The following is an 18640-nucleotide window of genomic DNA, read 5'->3' on the forward strand; positions in this document are numbered from 1 at the left end:
AGTGGAGGAATCCTCAACTCCAGGAACAACATCAGAGACAGAGCTTTGGTAAAGACAAAATCACGTACAGACAGAGATAGAAAGATCACACACACTTGAATTATTATAATTTTTTTGGATCTGCACAAAATGCGCAATACATAATAGATCCAAACACTGATCACTGATCAGGTTACATTACGGTCAAACCAGAATAGATACAGCTGCTGCACAAAAAATATAACACATTGATGACATACTAGGCCTACTATATACAGAAATTTGACATTTATTATTATTACTTTATTTATTCATTTTTTACTGTGTAAACAGTCCTGTAAACACAAGGCAAGAAAGGGAGTTCCCTTCCCTCCATATATATGTTATATATTAATTTAAAATATATTAAGGTAAATGGGTGTGGCTGTAAAAAAAAAGTTATGTTTTGGTGAACTACTCCTTTAACTGTCCTCTAGGTTTTTGTGGAAAGACAATCTGTTGGCAGCTTGGATTACAAGACTCAAGAGATAGCACTGCCTGATGGAAAGGTACCATTCTTGACAGAATTAATGCCGGTGCCCCATTACTTTATGAATATACTGTTTGTTTGTTTCATTTACACTCCCTTTTCATTCTCTTCCTCTCTACACTGCCACTATAAATCCAAACCAACAACTGCTTGTTGTTTCATATACTAGTATATCTCATTTTGAAACTCTGCGATTGCTTGCAGAACTGTTCTGTCACCCATTTTCAATTTCTTTATCTTGAGGTCAGCATTAAAGTTGCAGTGGAGCTGTCCTCTCTCAATAACATCCTCATGTTTTCTGTATTTTAATGCTTAAGGGAGAGAGAACATTGACCATATTGGTGGAGAACTGTGGAAGAGTGAATTATGGAAAAGCACTGGATCATCAGCGCAAAGGTTTCAAGCTGTGCCATATAACCTTGCTATGATGTTGCTATGATGTTTGGAAAATCTAAAATGTTCATTAGTCTGTTCTGTCCTCGTGTATCTGCATCTACTCTGTTGTGAAAGATTGTGCTGTTAAAAGAGCTTCATACATTTGACTTCACTTCACAGGTGCATAGCCTACTACTGTATTTGTCTGTGTTAGATATTATGCATAGCTTAAAACAGTATTGTTAAGATTTATTTTTTGCATTGTTTTCTTTCAGATATGAAGTATAGAGAGTTAGTATAGAGAGACAGGAAACTATGGGAAGTGTGGAGAGATATGTGAGTCAAGACTGGGGTCAGATTCAAACCCAGCTCCTCTCGCTCACAAGGAGTATTTGGTATTTGGCACCCAAATTTGCAGATAGTTCTCAGAATTTACTTTATTGTACTTGGAGGATCAGAACGGCACAGGATTTATTTGTTTCTGGACTGTTGATCGCATCAGTCACAGAGCAGCATTTTAAATGGATTTTTCTGTCATTGTCTAATTGTCTAAAATACGATACAATTTTCAGCTTCACAAATCACGAATTTGTGAATTATTTTTAATGCAAGATTGTTAATAACTCTAACTACAATCATGGATCAAACAGTACACAAAATGTATATTAAACAAATGCCCCTTGTTGTTTTGTGACAGGACTTGTAGGGGACATTTTCCTGAATCACGCTCCTCTGAAAGGCTTCACTATCTACTGTTTAGATATGAAACCAACCTTTATAAAAAGGTCAGTTATCCATTTTTATTTGATCAACTTTTAACAGCATGCCCATGTTACTAATATTGTAATATTGATATATCAACAACATATGGCATGCCTAAAGTATGTTGCTACAGTATTGATGTTTCAGTTCCCACAGACATTAAAGAACCCCTAGAATAGATACTTATTGAATGATTGGCATTTTTGTTAGTGTGCTGCGCAATAAGATGCTTAGCCCTATAGATAACGGAAACATCTGGAGTTCGATTATTCTCACAGGACCTGTGTTGCATACCCCATCTCTCTGCTCACTCCCTCAACTTCACTAATTATTTAGACTTTTTATTGTATTTCCATTTAGCATAATGTGTCTTGTATATTTGCAGGTTTCAGATGTATCTCAGAGGACATGCAGCACTCCCTCAATAAATATGTCCTTCTACTGCATACGGCACACATTAGCAGATATTAGCACAGGGTGGACCATACATTTGGAATGTAAAGATTCTGTGATTCAAATGGGTGTTCTCCTCTATTCTCAGATTAAGTTCAGGACAATGGAGGCCTGTCGGTCATCAATCTTCCTGCCCAGGGTTTTTCCAGGCCAAGCTGTTTGTAGATGGACCTCCAAGAGACACCTTCATCAGACTGCCTGTGAGAAAAATAGTCAATAGTCTATTTATTTCATTTCATTCATGGTATTACGTGATTATATTCATTTTACCCTTAAAATGAAATCTAACCCTATAATTATAATTTAAACACTTTCATAAGCTGAAACACTGTTCTACAACTAACTCTTCAACTCCTGGTTTTGAGAATTCCATAACTTTATACCTGTAACAGAAATACACATTTGTTTTGGTAACCGTTTTTTGCGCTGTAGTGTACACAACTAATAATGTTCGTAGTTTCAACTAAATCAATGATTTTCAACAAGCCTGATACTAAAAAGCCTGTTAGTGTGCTCTGAATCCTAAAAACATCCTTTATTTCCTATTTCCTAAAATCCTATAAATAATTCTTAAAGCTCATTTTTGTAATATAATCAAAGGAGTGATATTACTCTTATATATGTTGCCCCAATCTGCTTCTGGATTTATCTCTACTTGTTCATATTGCCAATTTGCCATGCTGTTGCATTCGGTTCATTTCTGTAACTATGATCATTATCTAGACGTTTTGAGAAATGTACTATAATAAAATTTGTGATCATTATTGTGTCCTGCACCCATCCACAGGGTTGGGGCAAAGGGGCTGTTTTTGTCAATGGGCAGAATCTGGGACGTCACTGGTCAATAGGTCCCCAGCAATTCCTGTACCTGCCAGGACCCTGGCTCAAAAATGGAGATAACCAGGTATACTGAATGAGCTTCTGTCTGGCTGTATGGACGTTTGGATAATACGCACGCATGCACGCACGCACGCACGCATGCACGCACGCACACACAACAATGGCAAATCCACTATAAGTGTCTCTCCCTGAACTGTTTCTTTCCCTCTTTTGCTTTAGATCACTGTGTTTGAGGAACAAAGGGCTGATGAGAAAATACTATTCGCAGAAAATCCAGATCATGGAAGGACAACGGATGTGTACAAACTTCCCTTCTGTACACTGCTGTGAAAATAATCCTTCATAGCTCAATATTATCCAATACTTCAAACACAGAGAAGAACAATAACTTGATATTATATTGACTGCATGTGCATCTGATTAAGGTCAATTTACAAAATAGTTATGCATTTAATTAATTGATTAACCTGTGCATTTCAGTAAGCTATGTAAAACATGTGTCTTGAATTAAAATTCCAAACATCTGTGTGTGTGTGTGTGTGTGTGTGTGTGTGTGTGTGTGTGTGTGTGTGTGTGTGTACAGTGTGTGTGTGTGTGTGTGTGTGTGTGACGTGACTCACCTTAAGCCCACAACACCATGACACGCCCCCACACGCTTTCCATTGTTTCCATTGGATGAATGACGTGTGTGTCATGGAGTAAGACAGAGTTGCGACATTGAGGGGGCAGAAAACAGCCCGGTCACGTGGTTTACGTACTCGCACGAGCCCATAGACGCCAATTTATTCCGTAAACTTCCGGTTGTCCCCCTTTCAATAGCAGTCTATGTAGAAGAGACTGTCCTGTCCCCATGAAGTGAACGGATCGAGTTGTCGTTGTAACTCAGTCTTACTCTATGGCTCTGATGGAGACGAGCTTTTGTATTCACAAAGAGCCAGTACGAACAAAATCTACGACGCTAGGCTGTCCTGAATAGATGGACATTGGACACATATTCAGAATGTCGCTGCGGTATTTGCGGAGCGTACAGGGTATCGGGTCATCATTTCAAGTTGAAGAAGAGTCGCTTAGTTTCTTCGTACTATAGTCTTGTTGCGACTATTGTGTTACATCATGGTCAAGCAAGCTGCAATGCACTTTAGCAAACTGTAAACAGTAACATAAGAAGCGAGGTGTAAGTTGTATGAACAGCTTCGGGGGGGTCTTGCACAGGCTATAAAGCAATAGCCTAGCCTGTATCAGTGAGTCACTGGGGCAGGTTGAATTGGACAAGATATTACATAGTAGATATTGAATAATAGTCTGTATAGAAACACCTGCTTCCGTATATTTGTCACACTGACTGTGGTCTCAGAGATGGATGCGTTGGGAGTTATCGGGGCCGTTTTCGGCTGCTTTGCATTGGGACTTACATTTGCAGCCTATAAACTTGGCTTGGTGTATCAATTATTTCACAAGGTAAGTGATATTCCATAAATTTTTTCCCCGACTATATTGTTTTTATATTCTATCAACCTACGTATAATTGCAGACAGGCGCAGGACACTCAGTATATTTAGCATCTGTTGTGTGCATTATCTTAAAACTCAAGAAAGCAGGGGTGTTGTAGCAGATAAGTAACCTATAGTATGCATTCTTTCTCATGGTCACTGGTCAGATAATCACCTAGCGATTGTGTATCAAAGGTGAGATCGAGAGGTGAGCAGGTGTGAGCTCTCCATTCATGCAATATGAGAAGAGGTAAACTTTGAACAGCCCTGACCTCTGACTATCTAGTACAATAAAGGCTATCTCAACACTGGATCTGCCTATTAAACGTTAAGTGTGCAGTTGTGCACAAAGCTAGGACAATACTATTGTGAAATTAGCTCTGGTCCATATATAGCCTTTAAGGAGAAGTCCAGGAGGAGTCCTCAAGACAGAGATGCTGCCTTGGAGATCGCTTGTTGACGGCCTATGCCCCAGAAGGGGCAGTAGGCCCCCTCCCCAGGAGGAGTGCTATTGTGAAATATGCAGTGATGATGACATGACAGGATAACAGGAAGCTGAGTTGTTGAACTGCAACATTCCTGTAATATTTCTAGCTTGCATGAATGTGTAAATATGTTAGTTCAGAATTCAGATTACTCAGTTTATTATTATTATTATTCAGATTATTGACTGTGGTTCAAGTTTGATATTTCAGGTTTTCACGTGTTGACAAACTTGACATTAGGCTGCGGCGTGCCTACTTAAAAAAGGCCTAATTCGTTCCATTGTGACATGACGTTCAAGTCAAAAGATCTATCTGACAAACTGTCTTCAAACAAGTAGGCCTACAAAATGAGACACAAAAGTAATGCACATAGTATACGGTACCTTGATCTTTGGCACGTTATCGTAATGTTGCTCCTACAGTTATTATCTATACTGAATGACCTCTTCTTCTCTCTCTTATACTGTAGACTGAAACTGAAAGCCCACGGCATGGTGGGGAGAGTGTGGCACAGGTGCTCCGTGCCCACGGGGTCAAATTTGTGTTCACCTTGGTGGGGGGACACATTTCACCCATCTTGGTGGCGTGCGAGAAGCTGGGAATACGCATCGTAGACACCAGACATGAAGCCACTGCCGTCTTTGCTGCTGATGCTGTGGCGCGGCTGTCAGGTAACTGTACCTACCCAGCAAGCACGGTCGGAACTTGGACAAATGAGGCTATAGTGACGTCTAGATTGGGGCCAGATCAAGTCAAACCAAACACTAGTCAGACCTGGCCCAGAATATCACCAGATTTAAAACAACATAAATTCTTCCCACTAAGACAGAGAGAGTCCGATTGAGGCCAGATCAACAACTTAAGTCATTATAACAAGTAAGACGCGCAAACGCGGGAAGCGAACGCAACGTAGTTATACTTGTTCGTTGGCAACCATATAAGGAGTCCCCAAAGCAGCTATACGTCCAAATATGGAGTGTGTTGCATCAATCACAAACAAATCACTCAGCTCCATATATGGGCACAAAAGGGGGACACACAGACAGACAGACAGACAGACAGACAGACAGACAGACAGACAGACAGACATGATCTGCAGGCTCTCATAGTTAGTGCTCACTGCGTTCGCAATCACTGCGTTCGCAATAACTAGTCAGATCTGGCCCAGATGAAGCTATATTATTTCAACGGGTGAAGACGTCCTGGAAATGACATAAAGATCATCCCCATATGGGCTGTGATCTGGCCTAGTCCTGGACGTCACCGGAGGACGTCATCATGACGTCATTTGGCTCCCTGGGTACTGTACCTACCCATAGAAGTAAAAGCAGCACACACCTTGGAGGAACCCATTCCCAGAGTGGGAATAATTTACATTTAGACACACCTTTGTTTCATTTCTGCATTACTCTTCTTAATCGTATTATTCAGAATTGAAGTGGGGACAGCCATGTGGTGCTTAAACCATTCAGCTATGGGAGCACCTATAGTGGCAATTTAATGCTAGACACCAGTTAAGTGCTCTTAAATTTGATCTGCTGAGGCTGTAACAGACAACTGCTTTCCCCTGGGCAGTGGTTCTGCTTTGGCTATTCAAGCGTATAGTGGGAATTATTAATTTATACTGTATAAGATGATGATGATGATAATGTATTTATATTGTTAGTATTATCTTATTTGATGTATTACCGTATTATAAATGAGTTCACTTCAAGGGAAAAGGCTCGCTCAACTCAGACAGTCTTTTAAAGGTTCAGCGTGTGCTGCTTTGACTGCTGCTGCGGATCATCATCATTATTAAACAAGACTCTTACTACGACTGAGAGTGCAGATTTTATTCTCTTTCCATATTATAAACTAATAATTGCATTTACAATAGTTTGTCAATAATTCGTTTTTTAAGAAAACAAAAATCATGACAAAAAGGTGTTTGCATAAATTAGTGATTGATATAATGTTAATAGGACTATTAAATATTAGGGTTATTAAACTATTAGACTAGGAAATGTTTAAAAACAAGACGATAAATAAGTATAGATATGTGATGTATTATTGTCTCCACCAGGCCAAAGGCATGGGGAGAGAGTATGTTTTGCACCTCTGCCCCAAATTTTCCAGAACAGCCTGAACGCCACCAGGAGGCCGACTTTTGAAAAACATTTTTATTTATATTACTCCTCTATATTCTGTCCAAAAATCCCGCAAATCGTTACACACTATCTCTAGTTATCTGTTCAAGATGGATCTGTCCGATATTTCAGATTCCATCCTAATTGGCTAACATTGGCTTTCAAAGTTTGCAGTATTGGCCCGTTTGGAACAAAAAGCCTCAAATCATGAACGGAGCGTGCAATTTACGTGTAATCTTTCACAGACTTTCCTACTATGCTGAGGAATATATCCCACCATTTTCACATTGGTCTGTTATAGCGCCACCAACAGGTGGATTTTTGCAAAACTGTGTGTGTGTAGTTATATATAGATCAACATGTGATCATGTATTTTTTTGATTAGAATTATTATTAAATTGTATATTATAGATTACGAAGCAAAAACAAAATACTGATTCTGTTCAGTTTCTTTCGATTTTCTTTTTTCTTTGTTCATCATGTATATTATAATTGGTAAGGGTACGCATAATAAGCTAATATAGCTTCAGCTTATACCTTTTTTGGTCACAATGTATTTGTTTATTTTGTTATATACTTGGATGTATTGTACATAAACCGATGACCAAAATAAAACATTGAAAAGTGAAGAAAGTGAAGACTATAGATACTGCAAAATGGGTTTCAATAATTGGCATTTGAATGGTCTTTGTCAGTATGCAACTATGCACAGCACCAGGACACAGCCTTAATCATTCATTCTCATGAATATAAAATGAAGAAGCAATATAGCAAGGCAAACTGTAGCTCTGGTCCATAGCCTAATGCACTTCGCTGCCGTTGCATTTAGGCTAGCTATGGGACTGTTCTCTTCCTGCCATTGCATGAAATGCAGACCAGCCCCTCTGTAGTGAAAATATTAAGAACGTTTTACCTACTCACCAATACAACGGCAGCTTGTGTAATTAGAAAGCCTACTATCCTTAGTGGACGCACTCGGAGACCCCCAAGACACGTATCAAATTTACCTTTTGGCCAGAAAGGGATTTTCTTTCACCGGAATGACAAATCTTGTCTATGAGGTTTTCCCATGGCAATATCAGTAGAGCAGTGGAGTAACTAAAAGTAATTATGGCAAAGTGAGTTTAATGCAATCCTTTTCTGTTCGGATGTATGGGCTGTCAAGGCCAGAAAGTAGATTTTTTTCCCCCCCTCCGATTCCGTTGGTTCTGGTCGGATCCCAACCCTCAGACTGCCCCCTGGTCAGCCAGTGGATGATGCTAGTGTGTGTTTCCTAGGTAGTGTTGGTGTAGCAGTAGTGACTGCTGGCCCAGGCCTCACCAACACAGTGACAGCGGTGAAGAATGCTCAGATGGCTGAGTCTCCACTGCTGCTAATGGGAGGAGCTGCTGGTACACTTCTTCAGGTTTGCATCAACAGGAGACACGATTCCAAACAATATCCATTCAGGACTATGGCTGATTGTAAAAACACCTTCTAAATGGCACATAACTGACACATAATGACACATAACTCCATAGGAATAAAGGGACACAGAGAGACATACAGAAGTCTGACATCATTCTGACGTCGGGCATAAAAGGGACACAGACATAATATCTGGGTGGGGCATGCATTTACAACTTGCATCATTCCAAGTAGGCCAGCCAGTGTCCAACGGGCACCGCCGTAGAGGCCCCACGGGCACCTCTGGTGTTCTAAAATCTTACCTGGTCTGTCTCATATAGGAGGGCTGTGGGCAGTTCAGAAACCCGTCTTCCAGTGACATCATCGCTAGGCAGATAAAAAAAAAAAAAAAACATATATATATATTTAGATCTTTACTAGTTAGTGTTTGTTCAGTAACATGAGTCTCCATGTCTCTCCAGCTTTTTATTTAAACAGAAAATGCTTTTTCAGAAACCGAAACTGAAACTGGGATACCAATTTTATCCAATCAGGATAGAGAACGCAGTCAGGATACAGATTAATCAAGTGGAAGTGTAAGTGGTGACACAAAGAAATGAACAGACGAAATTGGAACTGGAACACTATAAATGGCTACTCTCTCCTTATTGGCTGAAATGTTGTCCCCTACCTGAAAATGTATTTTCTGTTTAAAGTGCTGGAGAGACAGGGAGACCTCTCTATAGCAATGATTACTATCAGAATATAGTTATTTAACCATTTAACAAAAAACGTTTGTTTTAACCTTTAAGCCTATATACTAAAAACGATGAATAGCAAAAATACTCTGTCTACAAGCTCACAACATGTTGCATTGTGTCAGTTCTCTGCAATTTGGGCTATGATGGCATAAGCAAACTAGGGATGCTCGTTTGAAAGTGGTTAATGAGTGACCCTTTGTCAAGCCCCGCTCGTGGTTGTGCCACTCTTCGCACCCATTGGTTGCCATTTCGTGGTTTTAGTTGGACAAAAATAATTTATCTCCATCCACTACCATTGAAATCAGGTGTTTTTCAGTTGCTTCTGTGTGAAATTTTATTTCACATTCATTTTATATATTTTTATTGATGTTAAATTCTCATATTGTCTGATTGTGACAATTACACATTGGTCAGTTGCAGTACCTGCAGTACCTTTATGGCACACCAGTGGGCCCCATCCCACAGGTTGGGAACAACTTGAGATAAACAAACATGCCGCCCTGCCAGAATGCCTAATGTCCCTTTGACTTGTGATTGGTGCACAGGGCAGAGGAGCGCTGCAAGACATCGACCAGATGTCGCTCTTCAAGCCGCTGTGTAAGTTCTGTGCCTCCATCAGGACGGTGAGGGAGATCATTCCAACGGTCAGGAAGGCCCTGGCCATCGCCCAGTCTGGAACTCCTGGCCCCGTTTTCATTGAATTCCCCATTGACACCCTCTACCCTTTCCACCTGGTGTCCAAGGAGATTATTGTGAAAAACCCTCCCAAAGGCCTGATGGGAAAAATCATCACTTGGTATGTTGATGTATGATGGTCATGGTGGCCACAAGAAGTTATGTAATTGCTTATCCAAAGCTTTGCTGTATGAGGAAAAACCTCACAAAAAAATGTATATGAACAATGACATGAAGTATGTAATCTGCCCTCGTCAAGAAGTTCCCACTTTTTCAACTAGGCAGACAGACAACTGGGAGTCCTTTTACTGTTTCTCACAAGCGATGGATTTATGCCTCTCCACTCACTCACAGTAGCAGGATACACACAGTAAAACTACAAAAGAAATTGGTAATATTTCTGTACTGCACACATCCAAGAAATCTGTCAACAATACAGAAAACTACTGTAAATGCAAACACACAATATCAACAAACTGGCATTTGTGCAAAGAAAGGAATGCATAACTTACAAGCAATATGATCCTGTGATCACAAACAAGAGCAAGGATCAAAAACGTCTGCTCTCTGCGTTAACAACTTGCAAACTGACTTCTCATTGCATATATTGGTCTACAGGTGTTCCTAACTTCAGCTTAATGATGCCCAATTTGACCACAGTGCCAGAGACAAGAGAAATACACAGCATAAATAGTTAAATACACCACCTAGTGGTTGAACAATGATAGGCATGTCTAGAATTATTATTAGTGTGTCTGATTAGTAACTTCAGTAATGAGAACCAAAGGCTGACATCACTTCCACCAGAGGGCACTATTTCCCTGGGTCACTGGGAGTTATTTTTCCTTTGAAGAAAATACCATAGTGTTCCAAAAATAAACAAACAAGCCCTGCGATTCTATTCATGCATTATGAAGCATCAACGGACGGTTAAAAACAATATATCTAAAAGTATGAAAATTAAAAAGAAATCTCCATAAGATGACATTCTGATCTCTTAAGGTACCTCCAGAACCACCTCATGAATCTGTTTGCTGGTGCCTGGGAGACGAGGGATGTGTCTCCTCTACCTGTTGAGGTTCCACAAGCCACAGATGATCAGGTGCATGAGGCTGCTATGATACATGCATGTGTTTCTTTCCCATATGAACTGGTTATTTTTTTCCTTTTCAACCAACTAAGACATGGATGGGATATTTGGCTGCATGATTATTTAGGTCTGTCTGATTGATTGAAATACAGCAGATTTACTGATAACATGCTGTACGTCCACACTGACAATGGCGGTTAGGCAAAATGACAACAGCAAGTGTATCTCACAGCCCAGGACAGCCATGGTATTTGATTGCTGTCTGTGTTCAATTAAAGGTAGAGTAAGTGATTTCACTTAATTCAAATATCACTTATTTTTTTGTTTTGTTGTGATAATCCTCTCTACTATAGAGTGTGCTGACCATATAAGGAGTTCCTCCCTGTCCCCAGTTAACCCCTGGGGGTCAAAAAACCGTAGGTTTCGTTTTTGACTCTCTATCCTGATTGGACGAAGGCTTAGGTCCCACAGCCAAAAACGAAACCTAAGGTTTTTTGAGTGAAATCACTTACTCTACCTTTAAGCCAAGTTGCTAAGCTTTACTCAAGATATAATTTATAATTACTCTCCCTATTTTTATACATAATCAGGTACAAAAGTGCATAGAGCTTGTAAGCCGAGCCAAGAAACCTGTTATTCTGATTGGTAGCCAAGCAACACTACCCCCAACACCTGCGGATGATATCAGGTACAGCATAATTATTCCCTTTTCTTGTACCTGTCCTGTACTTGAACATACTGTACATGTAAACTTATCCCGTTGTGTTAAAAAGTTTTTATTTTTCTGCCTGACTCTCAAGTCCCTATCTGATGATCATATTTTTATTTGTATATTAAAGAACACAGTAAAATGTGTTACCCATGGTACCGAAACATTACACAGAGAAAAATACAGTGAACAAAATAATGAACAAACCCCAACACCACATTGACAAAGCTTTCATACCCATAAAGGATTCTGCTTGGGTTCCAACTTCAAATACATTTGTCTATAATACAGGAAGGCCTTGGAGTCATTGGGCATCCCATGCTTCTTAGGGGGCATGTCCCGTGGCATGCTTGGAAAGGATAGTCCCATCCACATCAGACAGAACAGACGGGATGCCCTGAAAGATGCTGACCTGGTCCTGTTGGCAGGTTGCACATTCTGCTTGTATAGTCATTTCTTGAAACATGCAGTAACCTTATACACCGATATTGCATATTGTTGTGGTATAATATTTTAATATGTGCTTTCTTTTTTAGGCACTGTGTGTGACTTCAGGCTGAGTTATGGTAGAGTTCTGAACAGGCGCAGCAAAATCATCACTGTCAACAGAGACAAGACACAGCTACTGAAGAACTCGGACATGTTCTGGAAACCTACGGTGGCAATTCAAGGTACGTACAAATAGTTACTGATTCATAATAAGCATGAACAAATCTGTAATCTAACTAGTCTTGAACTGATGAACCAACCGGTATTGCAGTCGCTGTACCGCACTGTTGTGACGAAAAGAGAGTTGAGCCAGAAGGCAAAGCTCTCTGTTTACCGAGAAATCTTCATTCCTACTCTCACCTATGGTCATGAAGTGTGGGTCATGACCGAAATAATAAGTTTGCGAATACAAGCGGCCGAAATGAGTTTTCTGACGGGTGGTGGTAGCCAGCCACTTCCACTGTTCTTCAACTATTCTGTTATACAAAATGTATTCTAGGTGATGCTGGTTCGTTCTTACTTCGGCTATCAAAAGGACTGAAGGGTCACAAATGTCCAGAGGAGTGGCCACAGAGTCTCAAGGTGGGAGATGTCACCAAAGAGGCAACAAATAGGTAAATGGGGATCAACTGTTGTTGTTGCTGAATGTTTGTTACTTAAAACTCTGCAACCCATACTCTACAGAGTAAACAAGCATAAAGATTTGCATGAACCTCCTCCGGTCCATTATTTGTGCATCTAGGGCAAAAGCTGAAGAGAAGACGGAGCACCACCTAAACCCATTGCGTGTTCTTCACCGTGTGGACGAGTTGATGGCAGAAGACAGTATCATTGTGGCAGACGGAGGGGACTTTGTGGGGAGTGCAGCTTACATTATGAGACCCAGAGGACCTCTGCGCTGGCTTGATCCAGGTTAGGGGACTGTTGACTTGTTCATAAAGACAATGAACAGTGCTGATTTGACAGAAGTCAGTTATTATAACACCGGGGGCTCCGGGTGCGTCAGCGTCGCGTCTCCGTCACAGTCAGGGAATGTTCCCTTTTTAATCAATGAAGGGTAGCTCCACTGCCCGCGTTGCGTGACTGCATTAAAATTGCCCCGGTTCGTTTTTTGACGCACGCAAATACATTCCTAGCCGATCACCAAACATACCTTAGTTACGTCATCAGCCAAATCCCTGATTGGCCAACAGACAACACCGACATACGACGGACATACGCAGCCGATTACAGTACTTGTGCACTCTGCTTGTGCAAATAATTACCTCAACCCTTCATTCACTCCTTAAATTGCTCCTACCCTTGGCAGGGTATCATGAAAGTGTTACTAAAGGAGTGCATTGTTGAGGAGTGCATACTGTACGTGTTGAGTATATAGATTGCCTGAATACATTTCCTGAGCTTGAACATAATGCTTATTGTTTGTCTAGTGACATCTAAACACAATGTATGGACAAAAACTTTTCCAAAACAAATTGAAAATGTAAATATAATATTAGGACGATTGGCAGGATTGGTTTCCAAAGCAGAGTAGTTTTTAGGTTTGTTAGCCGCTGATATTGACTTTACAGTCAATTTGATTTCCCCAGATGATCAGTAGACAGAGATCTCCGATCGTCTGGCTATGCGAGGCTATTTTTTTCTCTAAGGTTTAAACCTTCACATGATTCACATCTCTGCAGGTGCCTTTGGAACTCTTGGTGTCGGAGGAGGGTTTGCCCTCGGTGCAAAGCTGTGCCGACCTGAATCTGAGGTATAGTCTGTACACAGTCACATGAGACCCATGCAAAGTCCTGCATCTTACTGTTCATTATCAGACACATAATGCTGCACATCAGTGGTTCTCAAACACTTTGGTCTCACTCTCAGCTCTCAGGTCACCCCTGTAAATAACCTTTTTCATCCAATGCACCACAAATAGCAGATCTACAATCTTGTAGATAGGCTATTTTTGACAAGGGTTTTAGTGGTTAAACTGAAGTGATTGAGTGAGTGAGTGAGTATTCTGCAACACCCCTGGACTTGCGTCACGGCACCCACTTTGAGAACCACTGCTTTACATTTTGTTTGTCACTCGTTTCAGGTATGGATAGTTTATGGTGATGGCTCCTTGGGATACAGTGTTGCAGAGTTTGACACATTCACTAGACACAAGGTAAAACCACCAAATATCAATTCTTATCCAGAGCAACTTAAATTATATAATGTATGAATATGATATAATTAGCTTCTGTGTCTGTGTGTGTTCTTTTCCCTGTAGTTTTCATTGTTTTTTGTTCATTCATAATTGTGAGGGACTTTAAAGGGTACTGTACAAATATTACTTAGAGAAGTGCTATGGATGCCACAAAAATATAGAGAAACCAAGAAATGCTTCTGCAAGGTTATTTCACCATTTGCTCTGCAGCGATAAAAGCAATTTTGAACTTTAGTAGATGCTTAAGTTGTACCTGATGATGATGATGATGGATGTCTAAATTATTGTTGATCGATCATCTTTATCTGTTACTTTTGTGCTCTGTGAGTGAACAACTGGAAGTAGCGATTATATTCACTCTCTTTGCATTGTGAAACCGGTCTCATAATCAGATTTTGAGCACATTGCGTATTCTGCCTCTGTATAATAAAACAAGTCCCGGTTTAGCCTACTGGTGGTACTCACATTACACAGGGGTTGTTAACCTGTCTTATATCAATGGTAATATGTCATTTCATTTCTACCAGGACTCACGGTACTATATTTATTGGTAGAATCTGATTTTGAGATATGTTCTGCCATACAGAGAGTGTCATTGATTGTACTGAAGTTTACTTTAGGCTTGCCGATCGCAGAGCACAGATGCAACATCTGTCCCTTACAAATCATGGCCAGTTGGATAAATAAAATACAAGATTTTTTCCAAAATTTCATCATTGCTTTAAATTCAAACAAATCACAGAATTCAATCTCTTATCTCCTTTTCCCTTTGTTTGTCATTTCTCTCCCAGACTCCTGTCATCGCTGTTGTGGGCAATGATGCCTGCTGGAGTCAGATAGCCAGAGAACAAGTGCCCATGCTTGGTAGCAATGTGGCATGTGGCCTTGCATTTACAGGTAAATATTTGTGTTGGTACCACCTTTTTATTAACAACTTTCACAGACCAACGTCTGTGAAAGTGGTTAATACTGCATAATCTCAACAAAATAAAGCCAATACATGTGATGAATGAATGTTTGAGCTGACATTTGGTTGCTCTAGAATGCCATAAATTTGAAGAGCCAAGGAAGGAAACTTGAAACCTTTACGGTATCAAGAAATGTAATCCTTTGCCTTTATAAATATTTTTTATAGACATTCACCTATATTAATATTATTATAATATTTTTTATTGTAAACCCAACATAACCACATTTCCCATACAAGACCACAATGATTTGTCATACATATGTTTAATTTCATATTCTGCACAGTGAAATTTAAAAACTGTTTGAGATTGAGAAATCAATGTATTATCATGTATTCAATGTATTATTATAAGTCTTTTGACTAGAGTAATGTAGAAGCAGTGACTACCGGACAAATAATGACACAAAATCTCTTTCCTTTTGCAGATTATCATGTAGTTGCCGATGGTTATGGTGGCAAAGGTTACCTAGTAGGGCGCGAGGATGAGGACAGACTTGACGACATCATCAAGACCGCTCAGAAGGAGACCCGGGAGGGCATGTCAACGCTTCTCAATGTCCTGATAGGGAAGACCAACTTCAGAGAGGGCTCCATTTCTGTATAGAGTAGAAGTGACTGCTCTCAGATTGTCCAGGGGGAAAACTGCATTTCTCCTTCTCTTGTAAGTTTTCTCTGACTTCCTTCATACACTGGTGTAGCTACTGAAGACAATGAAAGGTTACACGGTAAAGGAGAATTCTAGACTGCAGCCCGGCCCTTATCTGACCTCTGTTGATCTTGTGTGCTATTTTACCTTGGTTTACTGTGATATTTTACTTTGGTTGAGTATGCATTATCATAATGAGTTCAACATGACATAAGTCAAGTCACATTTATTTGTATATAGCCCGCAATCACTGTTTTAATCTCAGGGCTATTTCGCCACAAAGGAAACAAAATGTACCAAGGGACTCATTCATCCATAATGGTTGCCCCGGATATGCATAACATTGTCACGTTTCTAACATGGAAACGGATAGGAGGCGCCTTTTGCGACCACGTGGTTTTCTTGTGCCTCACTGCAAATTGTTTTTTGGGGGGTGAGTCTGACCAGAGCCTTCATAGTCGTAAGATTGAGACGAAAATCGTTCACTTTTTTTTTTAAAGCATGAAACTTGGTACACTTGTACAGTTTTGGGCCCTGAACATTTTCAGATATGGAGCCATCGCAAAAACGCCCCCTGGTGGCCATGGCGGCCATTTTACTTTTCGCCATTACCAAATAATGTATTTTGCATCATAACTCCTGAACATACATGGTAATAGAGCATACAGTATGTGATGTCTACAACTATGTCTTGATGGTCAAGGAACAGGGAACTGTGCACTGCTTCGTCACTTTGTGGATGAAGCAGCTGCAGTCCCCCAACATGCTACTGCTAGTACATCATCTTCTATGTTAACTATTAACTAAATTATGTACAGCAGTAAGTTGAAATGTGCATTTATGTATGGTTACAACTGTGGGTTATTCTATTCCTAATTAATGTAATCGGGACAAGATTCAAATGCACACCAAATCTTACCCGTACTCAGTTTGCATGCCTGCATATGTCAGCTATTAGTCCGTTAATACCACAACAAGTTTGACCATCTCCATTGTCTACACCTGCTTCCGCATGCGATCATCATGGGAGGTGCTGCGCTGTTCAGCCAAAAGCGATTCCTGTAGTGTGTGTGATGCACCATTATTGAAAAATCTTGTAATGTGCATTAAGATTATAAATCAAATGATTTTGTAACTTTATCCTTATGTGCATGATGCAACCCAATTTCAAAAACGGTTATAGGATTTTAAAAGATCCTGCAGTGTGAGTCAGCCCAGCTACAGGTATAGAAGAGGTCGACTGTCCATAACCTCACATGGGGAAATAAAATGTCCCACCACCAAAGAAAAATGTTCTGCAAGCCCTACAGCCTCGATAACCCCAAAGCTGCTCACTTATGAAATGGAAATGGTGCAACTGCTGCATCTTTAGAAGGGAAGAAATGTATGTAATGACTCTTTTTGCTTTGCTATAAGGGACTTGAACTGTTCAGTTCATTTGATTTTAAACAGAGAGAGTAGTGATTTTACTCTAGACAAAACTTGACCAGTATGCCTTTTCCACTGTATGTCAAACCTTGAACCTATTCCGTAAATCACGTAGATCAAGTAGTATGGCAATGCGTGCATTGTGCAACCATCCTTCAGTTTGATAACCACAATGCATTGCCTGGAACTCAACATTTTGTTGATTTTGAAATGTCACAAGTTGTCAGAAATTGTACAGTATATGCCTTGATGAATGTGCATTTTAACCAGACCTTGATCAAATAAAATGGTAAATACTTTGCAGTGTAAAGGGCTGTTAAAACTGAGCACTATAACTATAAAATTATAGTTATTATAGTAGATGTGCATTACATTCACCCATTCACACACCGATGGCAGAGGAAACCATGCAAGTACAACACTTGAAGTACAATGAGTACAGTCAGTACAAAACTATTTGAAAATCAATATGTTTAACTGTGATTCATATGGCATCTTCTCCACTCATCTGGTGCTGTAACCTCAGTCATGATGAATGACTGCTCTGATTCTACTGCATTCAGATTAATAATAAATATGTTCAATACAATTTAATGAATGTATTCATTTTGCCATAAATTGAAGATTGCACTAGAATTTATATTATTTCTAAACGCACCAGATAGGTGTTTACAATGTTATGTGTAACACCTCACTTAAATCATTACCATTTTTAGATGGTATATTGAGAAGTCATGTTGTTAATGGCCTAGGCTACTGCAAACCTTTGACAAACTGACGCTGTTTGGATTCAATCTTAAAATAAATTGTGGAAAATGTAATTGCCACTGTTTGGTCTGGTATGTTATATGAGGAAGCCTATCAAGTCTGTCTCAGTAGTGTATTATGAGGCATCAGCCTGACATAGATCACCACAAAGGTCTACAACCTTATGATCCTGAACCGGATACAGCACATCATCGACCCTCACCTAAGGGAGAACCAAACCGGCTTTCGCGAAGGGAGAACTACCGTGGCCCAGATCTTGGCCCTTAGGATAATCATCGAGGAGGTGAAAAGGAACAACCTGACTGAAGCCGTCTTGTGCTTCATCGACATTTGATTCGATCCACAGAGGCATGATGATGAAGATCCTTAAGGCCTACTGTGTCCCTCCCAACTTTCTCCGGGCAATAGAGACCAAGAACAAGGGGACTCAGACTTTATTTACAGGGGGCAGTTTCGAATTTCAGCCGTCCGTAGGTGCC

The 18640-nt window shown here is 40.1% G+C and overlaps 2 protein-coding genes across 2 annotated transcripts in view; both read left to right on the forward strand.

The window, feature by feature from the left end:
* Positions 1 to 3331, forward strand: part of LOC308321871 (beta-galactosidase-1-like protein 2) — a 9464-nt gene extending 6133 nt beyond the window's left edge. Inside the window, exons 13-19 of the mRNA XM_080772963.1 lie at positions 3 to 48; positions 456 to 527; positions 826 to 904; positions 1581 to 1668; positions 2187 to 2298; positions 2886 to 3002; positions 3158 to 3331. Coding sequence (XP_080629089.1) covers positions 3 to 48; positions 456 to 527; positions 826 to 904; positions 1581 to 1668; positions 2187 to 2298; positions 2886 to 3002; positions 3158 to 3268 — 625 coding nt within the window. The 3' untranslated portion in view covers positions 3269 to 3331. The remainder of the gene's footprint in view (positions 1 to 2; positions 49 to 455; positions 528 to 825; positions 905 to 1580; positions 1669 to 2186; positions 2299 to 2885; positions 3003 to 3157) is intronic.
* Positions 3332 to 3932: 601 nt separating this feature from the next.
* On the forward strand, positions 3933 to 18194 carry ilvbl (ilvB (bacterial acetolactate synthase)-like). Its single transcript, XM_080773141.1, has 14 exons — positions 3933 to 4396; positions 5383 to 5584; positions 8320 to 8447; positions 9735 to 9985; positions 10867 to 10966; positions 11545 to 11642; positions 11955 to 12091; positions 12200 to 12334; positions 12652 to 12766; positions 12895 to 13064; positions 13835 to 13905; positions 14236 to 14307; positions 15141 to 15246; positions 15745 to 18194. Exons 1-14 carry the CDS (start codon positions 4295 to 4297, stop codon positions 15921 to 15923), a joined length of 1866 nt encoding a protein of 621 aa, XP_080629267.1. The 5' UTR covers positions 3933 to 4294; the 3' UTR covers positions 15924 to 18194.
* Positions 18195 to 18640: the final 446 nt, after the last annotated feature.

This window comes from Protomyctophum bolini, assembly GCF_963924005.1.
Source record: "Protomyctophum bolini genome assembly, chromosome: 9".
In the NCBI taxonomy this organism is placed as follows: domain Eukaryota; kingdom Metazoa; phylum Chordata; class Actinopteri; order Myctophiformes; family Myctophidae; genus Protomyctophum; species Protomyctophum bolini.